The following is a 19,927-nucleotide window of genomic DNA, read 5'->3' as shown; positions in this document are numbered from 1 at the left end:
TCCCCTTCCTCCACAAAACTTCCAGCTTCCCAGAGCCAAATGAATTAAGAACAAATTCCCTATTCTCCAAAGAGCCCTCAACCCAACATTTTCTCTCCTTTATCTCATACTCAAGTCAAACTGAGTAACTGCCACATTTCCTGCTGTAGACACCCCGGGCTCAGGGGAGGCCAGCAGGGAGAAAAGAAGAAAGTCATCCCCTAGAATTTCAAGATAACATTACAGGGTGAAATTTAAAAGAATCAAGGATTAAGAATAATATCCTTGTTTTATCAGAGAGAAAGGCTGCCTCTGGGGAGGACACCAGCACGGCGGCCACCAGGCAGGGAGGCTCTGAAAGACCCCCTCAGGCCCCATGCTGCCTGAGGGGACGTCCCCAGGCTGCGGCATTCCCTGGGAGGGACCCCACATTCCAAGCATCCTCTGCATCACCAGTTTGGCCTCTGCAAATCACTTGCCCCTCAGATTAGGGGGCTCTGAATAGCAGCCCTAACTAGTCTGGTCACTGCTAATTAGTAAACTGGTGCCCTTGTTTATCAACCAGCCACCCTCGTCTGGGAATCTGCATCCTCAAGTCTGAGTGGACTGATGATGCTCAGCTTCAAATCGGCAGAGGCTGACAATCACCCCGGTCCCAGAACTGCTCCAAGGACACTAAAGGGCAAGCAGAATGAAACGCCAACAGATTTTCCTCCAGAAAGTCTCCCATACTTGCTGAATTAATCCTCATCTGGGGCACTGACCAACTATGGATTCCCAGGCCCCTCCCTCAGGGGACTTGATTCAGCCAGTCTGGGGGGAGCCAGAGAATTGGAACTTTCAATCAGCATCAGTGTGACAATTCTGAGCGGACCAGGTTGGGAACACGGATTTATATATGGTGTCACCTGAAGTTCTGGTTGAGAGTATACATCCCTGTCCCCATCCCAGGCCTAGTGAATCCAGACCCTTGAGTAGATGCCTGAGAAGCTGAGTTCTAACACACCCAGATGGTCACTGGCATCCAGGAAGTTTTGGAAGCACCTGCCTTCCTCAGTGGGTGCCTCTGCTAAGCTGTGGGCATCTTGAGAGCCGAGGCCTTCACTGCCCCCCTCAGGAGCCATTGCAAACAGACATCCCCTGTGTTCTTCTCCTGCACAACAGCTTATTCCTGCTCTACCTACATTAGAGTGCCCTGCGAACCTGCCCCTGCTCCCTACCCCATGCCCTGTGGACTCAACCACTAGAAGGGCCTGGGTCGGACTCACCCGGCAGAACCCAGCAGGCAAGCAGCTACGAGTTCAAGAGGAAGTAAGAGTAATTTTTTCAAATATATACTCCATAACAGGACTCCTAGATCTCTTCCCTTCCCACCCAGAAGAAAGAGATCTCATTTCACCTTCCACCCAATTCTTTTATCTGAGCTCATGCAGATAACCTCCATAGTGGAAATGAGGACCCTTCCATGGTTCTAGAAGGGCCAGTGAGGTACGGTTCTGAGAATATGACATCACTGCTGGAGTAAAGAGGAAGGCAGACGGGCCCTTGGAGTGAAGCCCAAGCACCTGCACTTCGAGCTGACAGCTGGACAGCCTGACAAAGCGCCTTACTGCTTAAAAAAGCCCTCTTAGAGAACTGAGGACAGAAGGCCATGTTCTCTGGGACAAAGAAATGACCTACAAGTCTGTAAGAAATCCGAGCGTGGCCGACCAGCAGCCCTACCGAGGCACCTCCCTCATAGTAACACATGGTCCTCGCAGTCCACCCACAAGGCAAGCGGGGCAGGAGTGTCAAATGAGGAAACTGTGAGCACAGCCTGGTCCAGAGCTGGGACGAGAATCGAGCCCATCTCCTCCCAGACCGGGTGCTCTCTCTAATACACATGCTGCCTGCCCCGGTCAGACGAACATTAGTGCTGCGGCGTGTCTGCCTTCGGTTAGGTGCAGTACCTCAGAGGGCAGATGACTGTAAATAACCTTGACAATAATCACAAGAGGTCTATTCTCCTAAATCAACAAAAAGTTTTATTTCATATTACCATCTTGGTGTGAGATTACGGAACAGCTTTAGACCAAATAAGGGCCCTGTAGATCTCCAGCTCCAAATTCTAACTGTTTGGAGGAGAAAACAAAAAACAAGTATTAATGGCATTTTTCATCTCCCAGCAGCAACCAGGGCTCAGTGTGTGCCTCGGGTTACAACTCTGTCCTTTAAACTCTATTCCATGGCCCTTGCCAGGACTCTAGAATTAGGGGGCGGAAGAAGATTCTTACATCATTTTAACCTTTGCCCAGTGAAGATGACTGTTTCCCACAAATCAAAGCAGGCCTCCAAAGTAAACAGTGCTTGCCTCTGCCCTCGTCCTCTCCCGAGCTTGGCGCATTCCTGCTGCACTTTCAGGGTTCCCGTCAGAAGACAAGATTGACTCTCCCAAGCCCCCACCCCATGCAGCAGAAGCTGCCACCTGCAGAGCCTGCTGCTGTGGGTGCTGGGCCTCCTCCCACCCTGCGTTTTCATCCTGGTCCATCCACTTTGCTGACTGCGGGTCTCACAGGTGACTGCAGATGGTTCCCGGGGGCCCATCAGCAGTTCTTGCACTGGCACTGCCACAGGGTTTGCAGCCGGCTGTGGCCGCCTCATTTACTAGTTTGGGTGACTTTCAAGGCAACTCTTCAATGTTAATTTGATGCTGCTCAATGTGCTTGGCAGCACTGGCTGTGAAATGACCGCCAATCTCTGCACTGGAGCCCAAGAACGGAGGCTCCTGCTTTCTGAATCGTGTGGGAAAGGGATCAGCCCACAGGTCTTGGCTTAAGGGGGAAAAAAGATATGAGTCTCTACAAAATGGATCACGGATGTGGGTGTCTCAAGGGAAATCCTGGTTTTCTATTCTAACTTGAAACTGGCAGGCTGAGAGGCCTTCTCAGATATGGGGCTTATCTTTCTCTTGAGGTCAGTCAACTTATGGAAGTTTGACACTTGGAACCCTGTTACACAAAGATATGGCTACCCTGGCATCTGACGGTTTGCTTTTAGAGTGCAAATGCTCAGGAATGAGGACCGACCGCGGACAGCACGATGTGGCCAGCGCCTTCTTACCTCTCCCCATCCCTTCGCCGAGGTGACCCGTCTGAGTGCAAAGTTAATGGAACCCCCTCCATTCCCGTTCTGGGTCGAGAGGCTTCCAGACAGGATGGCTGTGTCCGTGGCTGTCAAGGGTGCCTGAAAAATGGTATTTGCTGGTAATAAATGAATTGGAGCAATGGGAAGCTCCAATTACAGCAGCCCAGAGAATATACTGTAAGTTCAAGGCCAAGACTGCAGGTGATCCCACATTCACAGCGTGAAGGAGATGTAAGCACCTGAACATCTTTACTTGTCTCTCACGTGGATATCTCAACTGCCACCAAGGTAAATGTTTTACAAAACTTGATGGACAAATTTCAAAAACCCAGGGGGAAACATGAGGCTAAATGCTGGATTCTTTTTGTCGCAAGGGCACCTGACTACACAGTAACTTCCCCACGTGCCCCTGCCTTGGGAGGGCTGCGACTCTCCAGATCCTGCTTCCTCCAGGCTGTGGAAGGGCCTGAAAACCTCCCTGGACTGTAGTAACTGACTGGTGGCTCCTGTGGGAGATGAGTTCCCCCAAGTTAGGACTCCATGTTCCAGGCTACTACACTTGACAATCAATAAATGAGCTGAGGAGGCGGAGACCCACTTTGACCATGCTAGAACAGCGGACATTCCTACAACCAAACAATGGGCAGAAAGATATTTGGGGAACCTCAGAGCTTGGGAAGCAGAGCTGTTAGAGCCTTTCAGCACCCAACAGAGCATGCCTTAAAACAAGAACCACTTCTCAGAGTTGCCCATAGAGGCCTGCTTTTGTTCCTAAAGCACCGTGACTTGGAGCTTCTACTTCTCCCAGATCACTCCTGACTCCTAACTGGGGAGCCCTGGAGCCCTGGGAAGCTTAGTGGCCCCCACCTCTGGCACTCAGGCTGGCTAACGTGTCAGAAGAGCAGTCACAAATGAGGCTGTAACTGGGGCTCTCTTTTTAAGGCACTAATTGCATCCTTTCATAAACAAAGATGAGAAAGCCCCTGAGCAGGCCCTCGCTGCCCCTGCACGGAGGGCTAGGCCTCCTTGACACCAAGCCTGAACCCAGAGGGATGCTGGTGGGCTGACCTCGATGGACTGGGAGATGTGCATTTTGTTAATTTCAATCTGCGGAAAGCCACTTCCAGATACGTCTTCATACTCCTCATCGTAGCGATCAAAGAGGTCAGTGGCGTCTACTCCAACGCTGATGGTTCCCTGGAGAGGAAAAACAAGCAGTCAGCAGGAAGGGGGGGAGCTTTCTGTAGAGCGAAAGGCAGAACGACACGTAAGCAGTGGGTTGTCTGACTCCACGGTTCACTGAGTTCAGGAAGGACACCCCACTATTAGCCCACACAGCATGACTTTCATAGTTCAAAGCCAAACAAGTGCGGGGCACTATAGGGTTTTACAGCTAAAAGGTCCACCTGACTGAGTGAACCGGTCATTTCTGTGGTGCACGGCATGCCAAAGACCAGTGTTAGAAAAAGAAATAAAATCTATACGATCTGATTTTCAGAGAGCAAATATGACTCAGTTCATGGTTCTAAATGGATCAATTCTGGATATAAACTACGAATACATAAAACAACCTAGAAACTAACTACATGGGTTAAACGTTTTTCTCTAAACCTCTTACATCGAAACTGCCTTAAAAACACTCTTTAAAACATAAAAATACCTTCAAGATGCAGAAGTGCAAACAAAATAAATAATGAACAGAGAATTTAAAATTTGCTCCACCTTCTGAAATTAATCTAAGAATTATTATTAGAAACACACCGTCTTATTTTCTCCAGAACATTCAGCTGAAATTTGCTGATAAATATGCTTATTCAGAAAATCAATGTTTATTATTTTCTTTTATATTCAGAAGACTTTGCAAATGGGCACGTATCTTAATTTAATGTAAGAAAACATGACCACACATAAACATTTTCATTAAATTCCCTGTGGCCCCATTTTTGGTTTGTTTTACGTATAATAAACTGCATCCACTTCAAGTATGCAATTCAGTGAGTTTTGATAGATGGATACATTTGTGAAACCACCCTGAGAGTCAAGATACCGAACATTGCTATCACCCTAAAACTCACTGGGGGTGTGAGGGGTACGTACGCTTTAAGTGTGTGGAAGCCAAGGAAGGTGTCCCTGCGAAGGGACCTGTGAACAAGGCCTGACCAAGAGGTGGGATGAGCCCGTGGCTTTCTGGTGGTGCTGGGGGAGGGGCAGGGGAGGTGACAGAGTTGGAGGGGCTGGAGTGGATGGGGGAGGGCTTATCCAGGATAACACCAAGCTAACCCTGGTGTCCTAGTTGGCTCAGCAGTTCCCCTGGGCTTTTCACTTTTTAACCAACTATTCTTATTATTGATAGATTCAACTGAGAAGCCAGGCTGGGTTCCCTTGCACTTCCAGCACCTGCCAAGGTTGCATCTAACAGTGGGCGAGGTGCACGTGATTACATCTGAACAACGACCAGCAGTAACCCATCACCCTTTACAAGTGCACTGGAGGCAGCACCTCCCTTTCCAACACTAGCACACAGGATGTTTCGCTGATAGAACAGCTGGGACAGCAAATGCCTTCCCATCTCAGCGGGCGGTGGGAGAAATACTGGATGCTGTGAGAGAAGGCTGAGCTGCTCACCTGGCATTTCAGGGTGTGGCCAGTGAGACGAATGAAGCTGTCAAGTTACTGGTCAGCCATGTCGATGGAAACTGTAGGTGCATGTGAAACGTGGCGGACAGATGTGGGAGTCCTGCAGGAGGACGTGCTAGAGAACATTCTGAACACTCCTGCCTTGGTACGTTTTGTCATCTCCCGAGTGGTATAAATCGGGAGTGGGCACACCTTTCTCTAAAGGGCACAGTCAGTGTTTCAGGCTTTGAGGGCCATGTGACCTCTCGCACCACTCAACTGCTGCAGAGGGCAAGCAGCCACAGACAAGGATAAATGATGGGGCCTCGCCGTGTTCCAGTAAAACTTTATTCAGGGGCACCCAATTTCATGCCACAAAACATTATTTTTCTTTTGATTTTTTTTCCCCAGACCCAGTAAAAATGTAAACGATTCTTAGTTCACAGGCCATATAAAAATAGGCATTAGGCTGAATTTGGCCCGTGGCTGGTTTGCCGAGCCCTGAGATAAACCTGCAACTTTTTATTGTTTGGTAAAATCCTCTTTACTTTGTGATAAACCCTTTAGGAAGCAATGAGTTTAAACATAACATATGTTTAATGAAAAAAATTAAATATTAAATTTCCATTTTCCCAAAAAGTTGATGATGAACTTGTAAATTGCAAACTGTTCAATATTGACCATCCATAGTGCCAACTCTAACCATATGAAAATCAAAAGTCTCAGATATGCTAAAGAAGCATCAACATCTTCAACAGTCAATAGTTCTAAGACCACGCCCTAAAGTGAGGCTGCAGCTGCAAAAGGTTGTATTTACATAAACTGTGAAAAATGACGTTTCATTTAGATCAAATAACAGTTCTAAAATAAATTTCACTTATTTTCAACTCTAAAGTTCTTAAAGCACAAATGAAAGATAAAGCAATGTTTGCTTATGCCTTGATTCTATTAGCAGAACTTCACAACTGCTACTGATGCTAGCTTCTTATCAATATCATTAGAAGCTTTGAACAGAAAATTAGTGAAATTAATCATAATAATCATTTGATTTCTACTGAAGGTGAAACAATTAGCATTATTTTAAATGCTACTATAAATTTAGTTAAAAAGATCAACACTGACTGTAAAATTGTTTTTGTATTGATACCAAATACCAACTTTGGTGGAAATGGCATTATGGTAAAAAAATTGTCTTATCAAATCAAGAAACCTATGGACCAGAAGTATTCTTAGAATTAGTTGTGGTACACACATAATGCATCATTGTGTCAAAATAACCTGTTGACATTCCACCTATGGAAAAAGAAGTTGTAGTCAAAATTTAAATATTTTTGTATATTCTCAGAGTAACAGAGCTAATAAATTTTGGGGATGAAGCTGATACTGAATACAAAAATACAGTTATCCCTTCCACATCATTGGGGTTAGGGGTGCGGCACCCCTATGATCTGGAAAATCGACATAAATTTTTTTCAGGGTTTTTAGGAAACTCCCTAGCTGCCTCTTGATGAGCAGGCACTGCCTCTCCCATTACTTTTACATTGCATATTTACATACATATATTTTATGCATTTCTGGGTTTCTAAACTTTTTCTGTGTCATGTTGGCCTTTGCATGTCATCTGCGGCTTTCCACAAAACTACCCCAAAATTCCCATTAATTTCTAATGCCAACCCATGATATATCCAAAACCATGATGGGGAAAGTTGTGATGTGGAAGGGATAACAGTATATTCAGCATATTAAAAATTGCTGATACTAAAAAGTATTAGAAATATTTATGCTTTGGCAGAACTACTTTTTAAATCTATCTCAGGGTCTTATAATGGGTATTGTGCTTTTAACACGAGTCCTCTAATTTTGGCTACATTTTGTTTGTTGATTCAAATCAACAAATGGAACACAATACACCTTGCAGCTTTTGAGATTTTGGGAAATTGCAGTCACTGAAAATAAAGCTTGTTAAATTAGGAATACTTGGAAATTTCTCTCTTCAGATGGGAAAAACTGAACGAAATAAATAGCTCAAATGGTTTATATGATTTAATTTTGAAATTCCATTCTGGAATATCCATTTTTGGTAAGAATCTGTCATTTTTAATTGGTTAAATTTATATTTTGTCCTGAAATGGGATGAATTGAGGAGGACTACAATTTTGTGGCATCTAAATTTGATGAAACGTTCAAAAGATCATAAAGAGAAAATATTAAAAAATTTGTCAAAGAAAAATAGTCTGAATAGAAGCAAAAAGACAGTCCCTGGGAAAATATCTGGGCTGAAATGTGGATACATCCCAAGCCTAAGACCCACTACTCCAAATCTCTTATGCTGTGAGGGAGCCCAGGCTAGCCTGAAGGGGATGCCCGGAGGCAGAGCTGCCAGGCCACCCGCAGCCACCCAAGCCATGCCCCTGAGGCATGGACAGGCAAGGGCTGAAACCAGCTCTGACACCAGTCCAGCTGAGCCTTCAGATGACTCGGGGCACAGAGGCCACCCGACTCAACCACAGGACAAAGCCCCAGGTGAGACCCAGCCACCCAGCCGAGTCCAGCCAACCCAGAGAACCGTGGGGGATTAGAACAAATCGCTGTTGCAAGCCACTGAGCCTCCGAGTGCTGTGTTATCAGCAACACACAACCAGAACACACAGTTTTAGGGACAGATACAACTGACAGGCCCATTAAAGCACGTGACTGTGTGCCCCAAATGATGACTCTGCTTATGTGACTTGTAACGTTTACATAACCACATTTTAAAAATGCATTTTCATGCACACAGGTATGCTATTTTTTAGAACTAATTTTACTTTTGAAAACAGTTTGGAATATATCATTATATAGGTTCTCCAATAAAACCAGTGTTGGTCAATAAAATTTCAAAAATTTATATAGTTTTAATTATTTTAAGCACTCCCTTTCAAAAGTGTCTTCGTTTGAATGACAAATTACATGATCACCCGTTTATAGGCCACTGGAAGGCTCTGGCTTCAGTGAACGACAGGCAGGGCCGTGGGCAGGCTCCGAGCAGAGCGGGTACATGGTCCGACCCCCTTCAGCAGGCTGCCCGTGGCTGCAGCATCCGGGCAGGGACCGAGTCGGGTGGGCAGTGGGCAGGTGGCTGGGGGGCTCCTGCAATAATCCACACGAGAGATGATGAAGGTTTAGTTCACGGCGGGACCAATGGCAGAAAACTATTTATTTGTGTTCTATATATTGCAAATGGCAACCTTATTCAACTCACTTTTAGTCCTGACAGTTTTCAGTTGATTCTTTTAAGGCAGATAATAGTATCATATGCAAATAATGATGACCCTTTCAGTATCTGTATCTTTATTATTTGTCTTATACTGGTTAAAACTTTTCAGAATAATGTTAAATATGGTTTTATTCCTTTATCAAAGAAAACTTTTCCATAAGTATTTGTGCTAATCTCATACTGACAATCAGCTGATTCACCAGACGATAGATACAGTAGCTTTTAGAAGTTTAAAGTATTGCTGAAATCATGACTTTTTTTCTACTCTTCTGTTGTTTTTTAAAACAAGGCCAAAATAAACTCCGAACTCCCATGAGCCGGTGTCTTGAGGCTCTGCAGCCTTTGTTGGTGATCCAAGTCCATGGAACACTAACAAAGCAGAAGATGTGAGTGATGCCCCGTAAAATGTTAGGCTTAAGTGCCAACTATACTGGATGAAATTAAAATAAAACCTGTCCAGAGAATGATGTGTCAAGTGACTGTGAGCTGACAAGGACATTTCTTTAAACATTTTGGAAGTGGCTTGGATACCTGCCCTTCTGCTCTTCTCTCCATTTCAAGGAATAACCTTTTGAAAAATACAACGGTCACAGCACCAGAACTAGATGTATTTCTTCTCCACATGCAAATAGGGGTTTGGTTTGCAACTTATACTTCATTTTCACTTTGGAGATAATATGCTTTTATATAGCAAGAAGTCAAAAGTTTGAGAGGAATGAAAAATTTGAATTTTGACAAACGATCAAAAATATAAAGCAAAAGCAAAAGATAAAAGGAAATCAAATTAACACTGTTTTTTCAAAAACTTCTAATAGAATAGATGCAGATTCATGTCCTATCATATTAAATTGCTAGTAAGTGGGTTAAAATCACCTTGAAAAAAAAAAAAAAGGATTTACAAAAAAACTTAAACTTAAGTAACCTCTTCATCAAGTCCAATATTTTTAGAGCACTTGTTCATTTTTTTCTGCTATGAGCCCATCTTAACGTATTCTTCCAGAGCTGGCAAACTTTTTTCTGAAGAGGGCCAGATAGTAGAAGTTTTAGGCTTTTTGGGCAAGTACTATCAAAACTATTCAGTCTCTGTCATAGAACAAAAAGCAGCCACGGATAATACGTAAATGACGAGCATCAGTGTGCTGCAATAAAACCATTTATTTACGGACACTAAAATTTGAGTTTCACATATTTTTCATGTGTCACAAAATATTATGTTTTTGAGTTAAAAAAAAAAAAACGTTCAAAAACATAACCATTCTTAGAGCTCATGGGGTGTATAAAAACAGGTTGTGGGCTGCAGTCTGCTGACCTGTTCTAGAATCCCAATTCTGTCATCAGTGTATAAAAATGACAACAATGACAAGCTAGTACACGGATAATCCTACTAAATATTATCCGTGGAACATCCAGCAGCTACAGATTCTCACCTGAGTCCTTGGTGGTGCTTTTTCTGGAGCTAGGGGATTTAATGTAGAGTATGGAACAGATACTTATTTTCTGCACCAAAGCTAACTTGACTCCATGGGGACTATACACCACAGTGTCACACTGTATTCAAATGTAAGGTCATAGTATTAAGAGTATAACTCAACTTTGTAAAAAGCATCAGACTTAGTTTTTCAAATTTGGATTTACCTAGGAAAAATCACACAATTGTAAGATTCAAAAGGTTTAGGGAACTAAACACAAGAGAAAGTAGCTGAAGAGATGGCCTACTCCAACCTACTGGATCAGCATTTCCCTGGACTACCAAACACTCCATTCAAAAGTCACCCCTACTTTCTTACCCATTAAAGGAACATCTGCACCCTAAAAAGATATCTTTTTATCTTCTCCACCTCCAGACCAGCAGTACTGAAATCCAGTCTGGCATCTGAATCCCGGGGCGGGTGGGGGTGGGGGATGGTTTAAAATACAAATTCCCAGGCAGCAACCTAAGACTCCTATTCAGTTGCTCTAAGGCAGGGCCTGAGAATATGCATTTTAAACAAGCAACAATATCATTCCAATATAGCTGAATTAATTGACCAGCTTGAAGTATCATGAACTAGTTGAGTCTTTTTTTAATTGAAATTTTTATTGAGATAATTAAGAGCAATCTCATGTCCCCTTTACTCAGTTTCCCCCAATGGTTACATCTTGCAAAACTATAGTCCAAGATCACACCCAGGATACTGACATCGATACAATGTCAATGTCCAGCCATCCAATCCACCAATCTTACAGGATTTCCTATTTTGTCTTTTCTCATTTGTGTCCGTGTGTGTGTGTGTTGAGTTCCATAAAATCTCACCAGCTATGCAGGTTCACGTATCCTCCAGACACGGAACATTTCCATCACCACAAAGCTCCCTGGTGCTGGTGCTGCTCTTTTACAGCCACCCTCCTCCCCCTCCCTCCCCATCCCCTGGCAACCACTAATTTGTTCTCCATTTCTGATAGTCTTGCAATGAAAAAGAAACTGCAGTTGTCAGAATTGTGGCTATTTTATTTCCTTTCCCTGTAATTAATTAATGATTACAGACAAATGAAACAGCCTTTTCTAGTCTAATTATAGTCAATAAAAGCAGATTTGTGGCTAAAGCCACAGGACTGAACACGTGTTTACCTGAGTGTGCTCCTGGAACCCTCACTAATGTCAGTAAAGGGATAATAAAGGCAGGAGTCATGATTTTCAGAAACTGGAGCAAGGATGGAGATGGGAACTGCCTCAACAAGGGGGGAGGAAGCTGAGATCCAAGTGTCTTGCAAGCTCAGGAACTGGGGGCCCAGGCATCCCAGGTCCCTCTGCAAGGACTGGTGAGACCCTGTCTGTGCACCCAGGAGCCAAATGGCAGACACCTGTTCTTTGGAGAAATCAAATGAGGATTCTCCAGCACATCTAGGGAGGAGGCAACAAGCACTGGAAACAGAGACGAAGTGAAACTCCACATGAGGAGCGGTAACTTCCCAGATTTCCCACCCAACTCAGCTGCAAGACTGCCAGCAGCCAGGCAGGAGGCCAGAGGTCTCTTCCCCGAGAAAAATCATCTGCTGATTAGACACTACACTCTGCGGGGGGCGGGTCCTCACCCAGACACTCTAGGGTTAAGCCCATAAGGTGACAAGCCTGCCAAGGACCCAGTATCCAATCAGCCTTAGTGCTTCATGCTTTATGAGCAGAACCAAGGATGAGCGGACATTGGTGGAGAAGCTCCAACATGAAAGTCTGAAACGAGGCAAGCATAAAAAAGGAACCAGGAAGCCTCAAAGAAAACAAATACCAAAGAAAATGTCAGAAAATCTACAAGTAAAATCCTTAGAAAAGAAGAGATACTGCATTAGTAAAAATAAAAACATTTATGCTTACTGTGTGCCAGGAAACTCTTCTAAGTATTTGACATGCATTATTCCATTTAATCCTTTCATCAACAACACAAGGTAGATACTATTATCCCCATTTTACTTACGAAGAAACTGAGGAACAGGCAGGGGATATATCTTGCCCAAGGTCACCCAGCTTATAGGGGTGGAGGCAGGGTTTGAACCCAGGCCTTCTAACTCTAGAGCTCAAGTCCTACTTTGTACCATCCATGAATTAGAAAAGGACTACAGATTAGAGAACTAAGAAAGCGCTGGAAATTGAAATTAAAACAAATTTTTAATCAGAAAAAAAACTCAAAAAAAAAAGGGACTAAATGAAATATGTACAATGGAGGGAATAAAATAAGAAAATTAGATGATTAGTTTGAAGGTCCACATATTGTAGACAAAGGACTCTGGAAAGAGGAAGGAGAAAGCAAGGAAAATAACAAACAAATAATAAAAGAAAATTCTCCCAGGCCTAGGGAGCTCAAGTTCCCAGATAGAAAGCCCTAGAACAGAGAATGAGAACACTTAGACCAAGGTACCATCACGAAATCTCAGAACCCCAGAGAGAAGATCCTAAAAGTTTCCAAAGGGGACAAAAGAAGATTGCATACAAAGAATCAGGAATAGGAATCCCTCTTTCACCACAACACTGAAGGCCAGAAGATAATGCCTTTCAAATGCTGAGAGAAAATGATTTCCAAACTAGAATTCCTGATCCAGGCAAATAAATAGGTTCCGTTTTATAAAACCATCCTTTTTTTAGGTCTAAAATACATAATCAGCAATTCCTATTATTAAATATAAAGAAACAATATTAAGTTAAAGATATGCTTTATTTTTACAAATGTGTGTATATACATTAAGGCATAAAGATACAAGCTTTACAATTAGCTTTAAGTATAAAGACACAATCAAGACATTTGAGTCACGCAACGACTCAACATTTTTCCCCTTTGGCATTCTCTCTTGTGGCAGCACAGCCGCACATCTTGAGATCCAGCAACCCCATCTGTGTAAATGTGTGTGGTGCATGGATGTCCATGTACACACACACCCTGAGAGTCTTACCCATGCACACTAGCAGATACACACAAGAATGTTCCTAGCAGCACTGTTCACGATTGCAAAAACCTGGAGACAAACTACCCACCTAGCAGCAGTGACTGGATAAGCTGTGGCGTCCTCCTGCCATGGCAGTGAAAATGAACCACAGCTTTGTGAAACGCACAGAATTTTGGGGGTGGGAAGAAAACAACTCCCAGGAGAATACTTACAGTACACTACTATTTTTTATAAAGCTCAAGAACAATGAAAACTATCTAGTTTAGTCCAGGATACTATACTTGTGACAGCATATACAGATGTTGTGTTCTCTATTTAAAACAGTACTGTTCAATCAGAAATGTGTGACCCTGCATATATGGCTATTGAATATATGTAACGCAGTGCTATCCCAATATTTTCGATAAAGGAATTTATGCATTCAGAAAAACACAAACAAACAACGAATACTGAATAATATATTGCTTAAATAGACACCCCTTTTTTTTTTGACAAAATTACATTAAAAAAAAAAAAAAAGGCAACAGAAGGATAAGGCACAGTTCAGGACAGTGGTTCCCCCTGGTAGGGAGAAGGACCAGGAGAGGAACGAGAAGCAGGTGCAAGGTGAGGGGATCCTCCTGTTCTTGGGCCAGGTGGTGGGTTCCGGGTTCATTACTATTATCAGGGTGTACATGTTACAGACAATTCATTGTATATTTATAGAGAAATACATTTTTTCTTCTTTTTAACGACAATAAAGTGGAAAAAAAAAAGGAAAAAGAAATTGCCTTCCATGCATCCTAGTTTCTGAAGAAGCTAACAGAGGACAAACCAAGGAAGAGAGTAACCAAGGAAGTAAACCAAGGAAGAGAAAGTTGCGTGTGACCCAACCAAGGGAAGGCTGGAGAGAATCCAGAGAACCCTGGCTCCTTCAGGGAAAGGATTCTTTTTGTTCATGTGCCTTCAGCGCTTAATTAAAAGTGCCTCTACATGGTTGGCAATTCCATAAAATCTGTGGACTAAATGAATGCAAGGGCACCCCCAGGATGTCGGGGAAGGGAAGTCCTGAGGCCCAGATGGTAGGCCTAGAGGGCACTCTGGGTAGGAACGGGAACAGGAGCTCCGGAAGGAGGTCACACGCACAGAAGGCGGTGACACAGCACCTGAGGCGTCTGGAGGAATCAGAAGAAAGGTTACGTTCTGAGAGTTTGGAAACGAATTAGGGGTAGATGTATAGAAAACCAGTCAAATGAACCATATAGGATGATTACTAATACCACGGAGGAAAAGTTAATTAAGAAAGGTCACAGAATCATGATATACAATCTGGCCCAGCTAACTAATATGCATACAGTCATAATAACGCATACACTGAATATTCATTTAGCCCCAAAGGGTACTGTAACTATATTGGGTGAACCAAGAAAGGGAAAACATGGGCTGTGTTAGGGAACTAAATCCTTATCTTTCCTAATAGGAAGCCAAGAGATAATTACTAAAACTGAAAAATGAAGAAATAGCAGTATAAATCTGAGACGGAGAAATGTGGAATATATGTCACAAGAAACAGCTCAAAGATGTGGGGGTGGCTGTCTCTGGGGAAACGGAGTCAGGAATAGAGAAAGATGGGTGGGGGGAACAGCCCGTTTTTTGTTTTCTTTTCTTTTCCTTCTAAGCCTACTAACTTTTTGACTTTTAAAACCAATTGGACATATTACTCTGACCAAAAAAAAAAAAAAAAAATTGAAAAATATTCTCTCCACCCTTAAAGATTATATGTGGTATACCTTTGGAACTAGAAACTACTTCAAAACTATGAATATCACAATCAAGTTATATGTTTATTTTTAAATGTATCAAAATTTTGTGTCTGTAATCCTCAGAAGCTTCTTGATCCAGAGGATCCAATATAACCAAAAGACACCATTACACCCAGGCTTCATTCCATGTATGGGCAAACCACATTTTTAAAATCCATTTACCCACTGAACGATTCTACCTTTTGGCAATTGTGAATAATATTGCCATTAACACTGGTGTACAAGTATGTGTTCAAGTGCCTGCTTTCAATTCTTTTGAGTATATCCTAGTAATTCTTTTGAGTATATCCTAAAAAGATATACTCAAGACCTGGGAATGCCGAGTCATATGGTCATTCTATACAGCTGCCAAACTGCATCCACAGTATCTGCATCATTTTACATTCCCACCAACAATGCACAAGGGCTCCTATTTCTCTGCATCCTTGTCAACACTTGCTATTTTCCATTAAAAAAACAAAAAGCCATTTTAGTGGGTATGAAATGGTATCTCTCTGCGGTTTTGATTTGCATTTCCCTAACTGGTAATGATCTTGAGCATCTTTTCATCAGGTGCTTACTGGCCATCAATATATCTTTGGAGAAATGTCTACTCAAGTCCTTTGCCTGTTTTTTTAATTGGCTTGTTTTTTTGTTGTCGAGTTGTAGGAGTTCTTTATATAGTCTGGATATTAAACCCTTATCAGATTTTTGATTTTGAAATATTTTCTCCCACTCTGTAGGTTTTCTTTCAGTATTTTTGCTGTATAAAAGTACTTAATTTTGAAGAAGTCCAATTTATTTTTTCTTCTGTTACATTTGCCTTTGGTTTAAAGTCTAAGCATCCATTGTTTAATTCAAGATCCTGAAGGTATTCCCCTAGGCTTTCTTCTAAGAGTTTTATGTTTTTAGCTCTTATATTTAGGTTGATGAGCTAATTTTTGTATATGGTGTGAGGTAGGGGCCCACTTTCATTCTTTTGTATATGGATAATCAGTTTTTCCAACACCATTTGCTAAAGAGACTATTTTTGTCCCCAATGAGTGGACTTGGCACCCTTGTCAAAAATCAGCCAGTCATACAGAACAAAGACACGGAACATATAATCACGTGGATGAGCCCTGAGGACATTATGTTGAGCGAAGTTATCCAGAAACAAAAGGACAAAATCTGTATGGTCTCACTAACATGAACTAACATTAATGAGCAAACTTTGAGAGTTAAAAGCTGATAAGACAGGCTACCAGGAGATAGAAAGAGGGTAGAGATCAGGCATTTGATGCTGAAGGACTGCAGAATGTTCAGCAGGATTGATTAAATAGATCCAGGAATAGATAGCATAATACTATGTGATGGTAGCACAATATTGTAACTACACTGAACAAAGATGTCTGTGAGTACAGCTGAAAGAGGTGGCCTAGGGGCATGAATGACACCTGCAGTAAAGATAGAAGATAAAGACTGGGACTTTTTAACTCAGCAAAAACTGGAGTGGTCAATGATTGTGACTAAATGTACAAATATAAAATTGTTCTTGCATATGGGAGAACAAACGAATGTCAACCATGCAGAGTGTTGGAAAGGAGATGGTATTGGAGAAAAAATATAATCAAAGCAAACTGGAGTCTATGGTCAATAGTAACATTGTAATATGCTTCCATTAAATGTAACAAAGGCAATATACCAAGGCTAAATATGTTTGAGAGGGGGATATAAGGGAGGGATATGAGATTCTTGGTAGTGGTGGTGTCCTTGTGGATCACACTCCCTTTATCCAGTATATGGATGGATAAGTAGAAAAACGGGGACAAAAACTAAATGAAAAATAGGGTGGGAGGGGAGGATGATTTGGGTGTTCTTTTTTACTTTTATTTTATATTCTTATTTTCACTTTTTCTGGTACAAGGAAAATGTTCAAAAAATAGATTGGGGTGATGAATGCACAACTATATGATGGTACTGTGAACAACTGATTGTACACTTTGGATGACTGTATGGTATGTGAATATATCTCAGTAAAACTGAATTAAAAAAAATCAGTTAGTCATAGATGTGAGGGTTTATTTCAGAACTCTCAATTCAGTTTCACTGGTCTCTATGTCTGTCCTTATGCCAAAACCACACTTTTGATTACATTAGCTTTGTAGATATAAATCAGGATGTGTGAGTCTTCCAACTATGTTCTTTTTCAAGATGTTTTTGGGAATTTAGGACCCCTTGCCCTTCCATATACATTTAATGATTGGCTTTTCCATTTCTGCAAAGGCTGTAGGTAGGATGTTTGATTGGAATTGCCTTGAATCTGTAAATCACTTTGGGTAGTACTGACATCTTAACATTTCAATCCATGGATGTGGAATGTCTTCCATATATTTAGGTCTTCTTTAATTTCTTTCAGCAATGTTTTGTAAGTTTTCCACATATAAGTCCTTCACATTCTTGGTTAAATTTATTCCTAGATATTTGATTCTTTTAGTTGCTTAGTAAATGGAATGGTTTTCTTGATTTGCTTTGTGGATTATTCATTGCTGGTGTATAAAAACACCACTGATTTTTGCATGGTGACCTTGTACCCTGCTACTCTGCTGAATTCAATGAGTTCTACAGCTTACTACAAGAAAGCTTTGGGTTTTCTTTTTACAGGATCATGCTGTCTGTGAATAGGGAAAGTTTTCCGTCTCCCTATCCAATTTGGATGCTTTTCATTTCTTTTTCCTGCCTAACTGCTCTGGCTAGAACTTCTAGTACGATGCTGAACAGCAGTGGAGAAGGTGGGCATCCTTGTCTTGTTCCTGACTGAGGAAAAGCGTTCAGTTTTTCACCACTGAATATATTACTATGGGGTTTTGCTTATTATTTATATGGCCATAAGGATAAAATGAGCAATTTTTGCCAAACACATTCTCAAAAGTAACTATACAGTCATTGAAAATTCTACCAAAAGAGGCAGGAAGGTAAAAGGCTATGTAAAATGTGCCCATTTTATAACTGATGGACCCAGGACAGCTCTTGTGATGATCATTTCCACAGAATCATTCTTTCTGAGATGAAAGTAATTCGTATTCTCAAATTTTATGGGGGATCAAATGCAAACTTATCAGGGCCTCTAAGACCACTTTCTTCCCAACCATTACTCACTAACCGCTGTCCCCATCTATAAACAGGAGCCTTTAAATTCTATAAATTCTAAAGTCTTGTGAGAGACTGCTGACATGATGGGGGTGGAACAGTCTTTCAAGTAATGCTCAGAGACAAACTGTTTTCTATCTTTTGACTCCCTCTGTGCCTTCTAAGCAGAGAGCCACCTCTTCTCCTCCTCAAAGGCTCAGTTTTATAAACAGCAATTTCCCAGATTTGATTAACCAGGTTTTCTTCCCTTTCCTCACATAGCAACTTCCCATTTCTCCAATTTCAACAGCAGCCCATTCCTACATACAGTAAATTGCCCCTTCCTGCCATTCAGCTCAACAAACATATGGGTTCAAACAGGTTTTCTCCTGGACCATTATCCTGTCAGCCAAGTCAGTTTCTGACATCAGAATCGTTTCCACAGGAACAGACTGAAGTCACAACCCCAGGCTCATTCTGACGGCTACAACCATTAGTTATGGCAATCAAAAGTAAGTTTGTTTTTTACAAACTTTTCAAATACAATTGAGTGACATACTTATATGTTTTTATGAAAACGTTTTTTGGATTTTCAAGTATTTTTATAGTTAGGTGTCTTGATACATTATTAAAGTATGTTTTTCTCATAAAGTTGAATTGTGCTTTTAAGCTATTCCACAAACCACAATGATAACGTAGCATTTCTAAAATCAGAAAGGATTTTTATCCTAAACCTAATCCTCTGCTCCACACGGGATCTAAACAAGTTCATTACAAAGGCAGCAATAAAGTTGGACAATGCTGGTCTGGGGTCTAGTTGTCATCTAAGGATTCTCATAGCCACCGCTGTCCACAGGTAAGATTTATGAGTATTAACAAAAGGAAGGAATTAAAATGATCAATATGAAGTGAATACAGAACAGAACAATCTTGGTTAGAGACTGTATACTCTTGGTCTCTAAAAGGCAAGAACTGTAGATGGGATATATAAATAAAACATAAAACTTCAAGACGGAAGGAGAAGGCCATGGCAGTCTAATCAGATTCCAGTCACACAGTCCTCGCAGACAACCACATGGCCTGTCTCGCCATAATGCCTCTTCCCAAACCTGGGCTCCAAACATGGAAGGCCTTGGCTACACTAGCACTGCAGCAACCTGAGCTTGGCATTTTCCAGCAGGAAATAGAGATTTCATAGGGCAAAGCAAAGATAGAACACAGAGGCAATTAGAACGAAGGTCCTTGGATTCCAAGGATTGAACCCCAAGTAGTTGCCTCTCGCAGGAAACCTCCCAATCAACACTGGGAGAAACTGGGCAAAGTGACTTGATCAAGGGTACAGACCTGGAAAGTGGAAGACTCGGAATCCAGGCTTTTGACTCTAAGTCCAAGCTCCTATTTGTGTATGTGTGTGTGAGTATGTGTTTGTGTGTGTGAGGGTGATTGTGTGTGAGCATGTTTCTGTGTGTGCGTGTGTTTTATCAGCTAGGGAGCTTGTGGAGTTGGTATTCCACTGATCCCTTCTGGTCACCACGGTGCCCACTTCACACGAATCAAGAACTACAGGTGGCTGGCCACAACACAAACAGCATGGGGGGCCTTGGTCATGGGAAAAGGCTGATGCAGTTGCTGGAGAACCATTTTCAAATCC

General features: G+C 42.0%; 1 protein-coding gene across 1 annotated transcript in view; it reads right to left on the bottom strand.

Annotated features, from left to right (window-relative positions):
* DNAJC11 (DnaJ heat shock protein family (Hsp40) member C11) overlaps positions 1 to 19,927 on the bottom strand; it is a 69,858-nt gene that overhangs the window by 9,707 nt on the left and 40,224 nt on the right. Inside the window, 4 exon segments of the mRNA XM_037828635.1 lie at positions 2,018 to 2,057; positions 2,060 to 2,090; positions 3,079 to 3,201; positions 4,171 to 4,299. Of these exon segments, the coding sequence (XP_037684563.1) occupies positions 2,018 to 2,057; positions 2,060 to 2,090; positions 3,079 to 3,201; positions 4,171 to 4,299 (323 nt within the window).

Source organism: Choloepus didactylus, chromosome 2 (genome assembly GCF_015220235.1).
Source record: "Choloepus didactylus isolate mChoDid1 chromosome 2, mChoDid1.pri, whole genome shotgun sequence".
NCBI classification, from domain to species: domain Eukaryota; kingdom Metazoa; phylum Chordata; class Mammalia; order Pilosa; family Megalonychidae; genus Choloepus; species Choloepus didactylus.
Note: the sequence above shows the minus strand (reverse complement) of the source record. Positions and strands in the feature narration are given on the sequence as shown.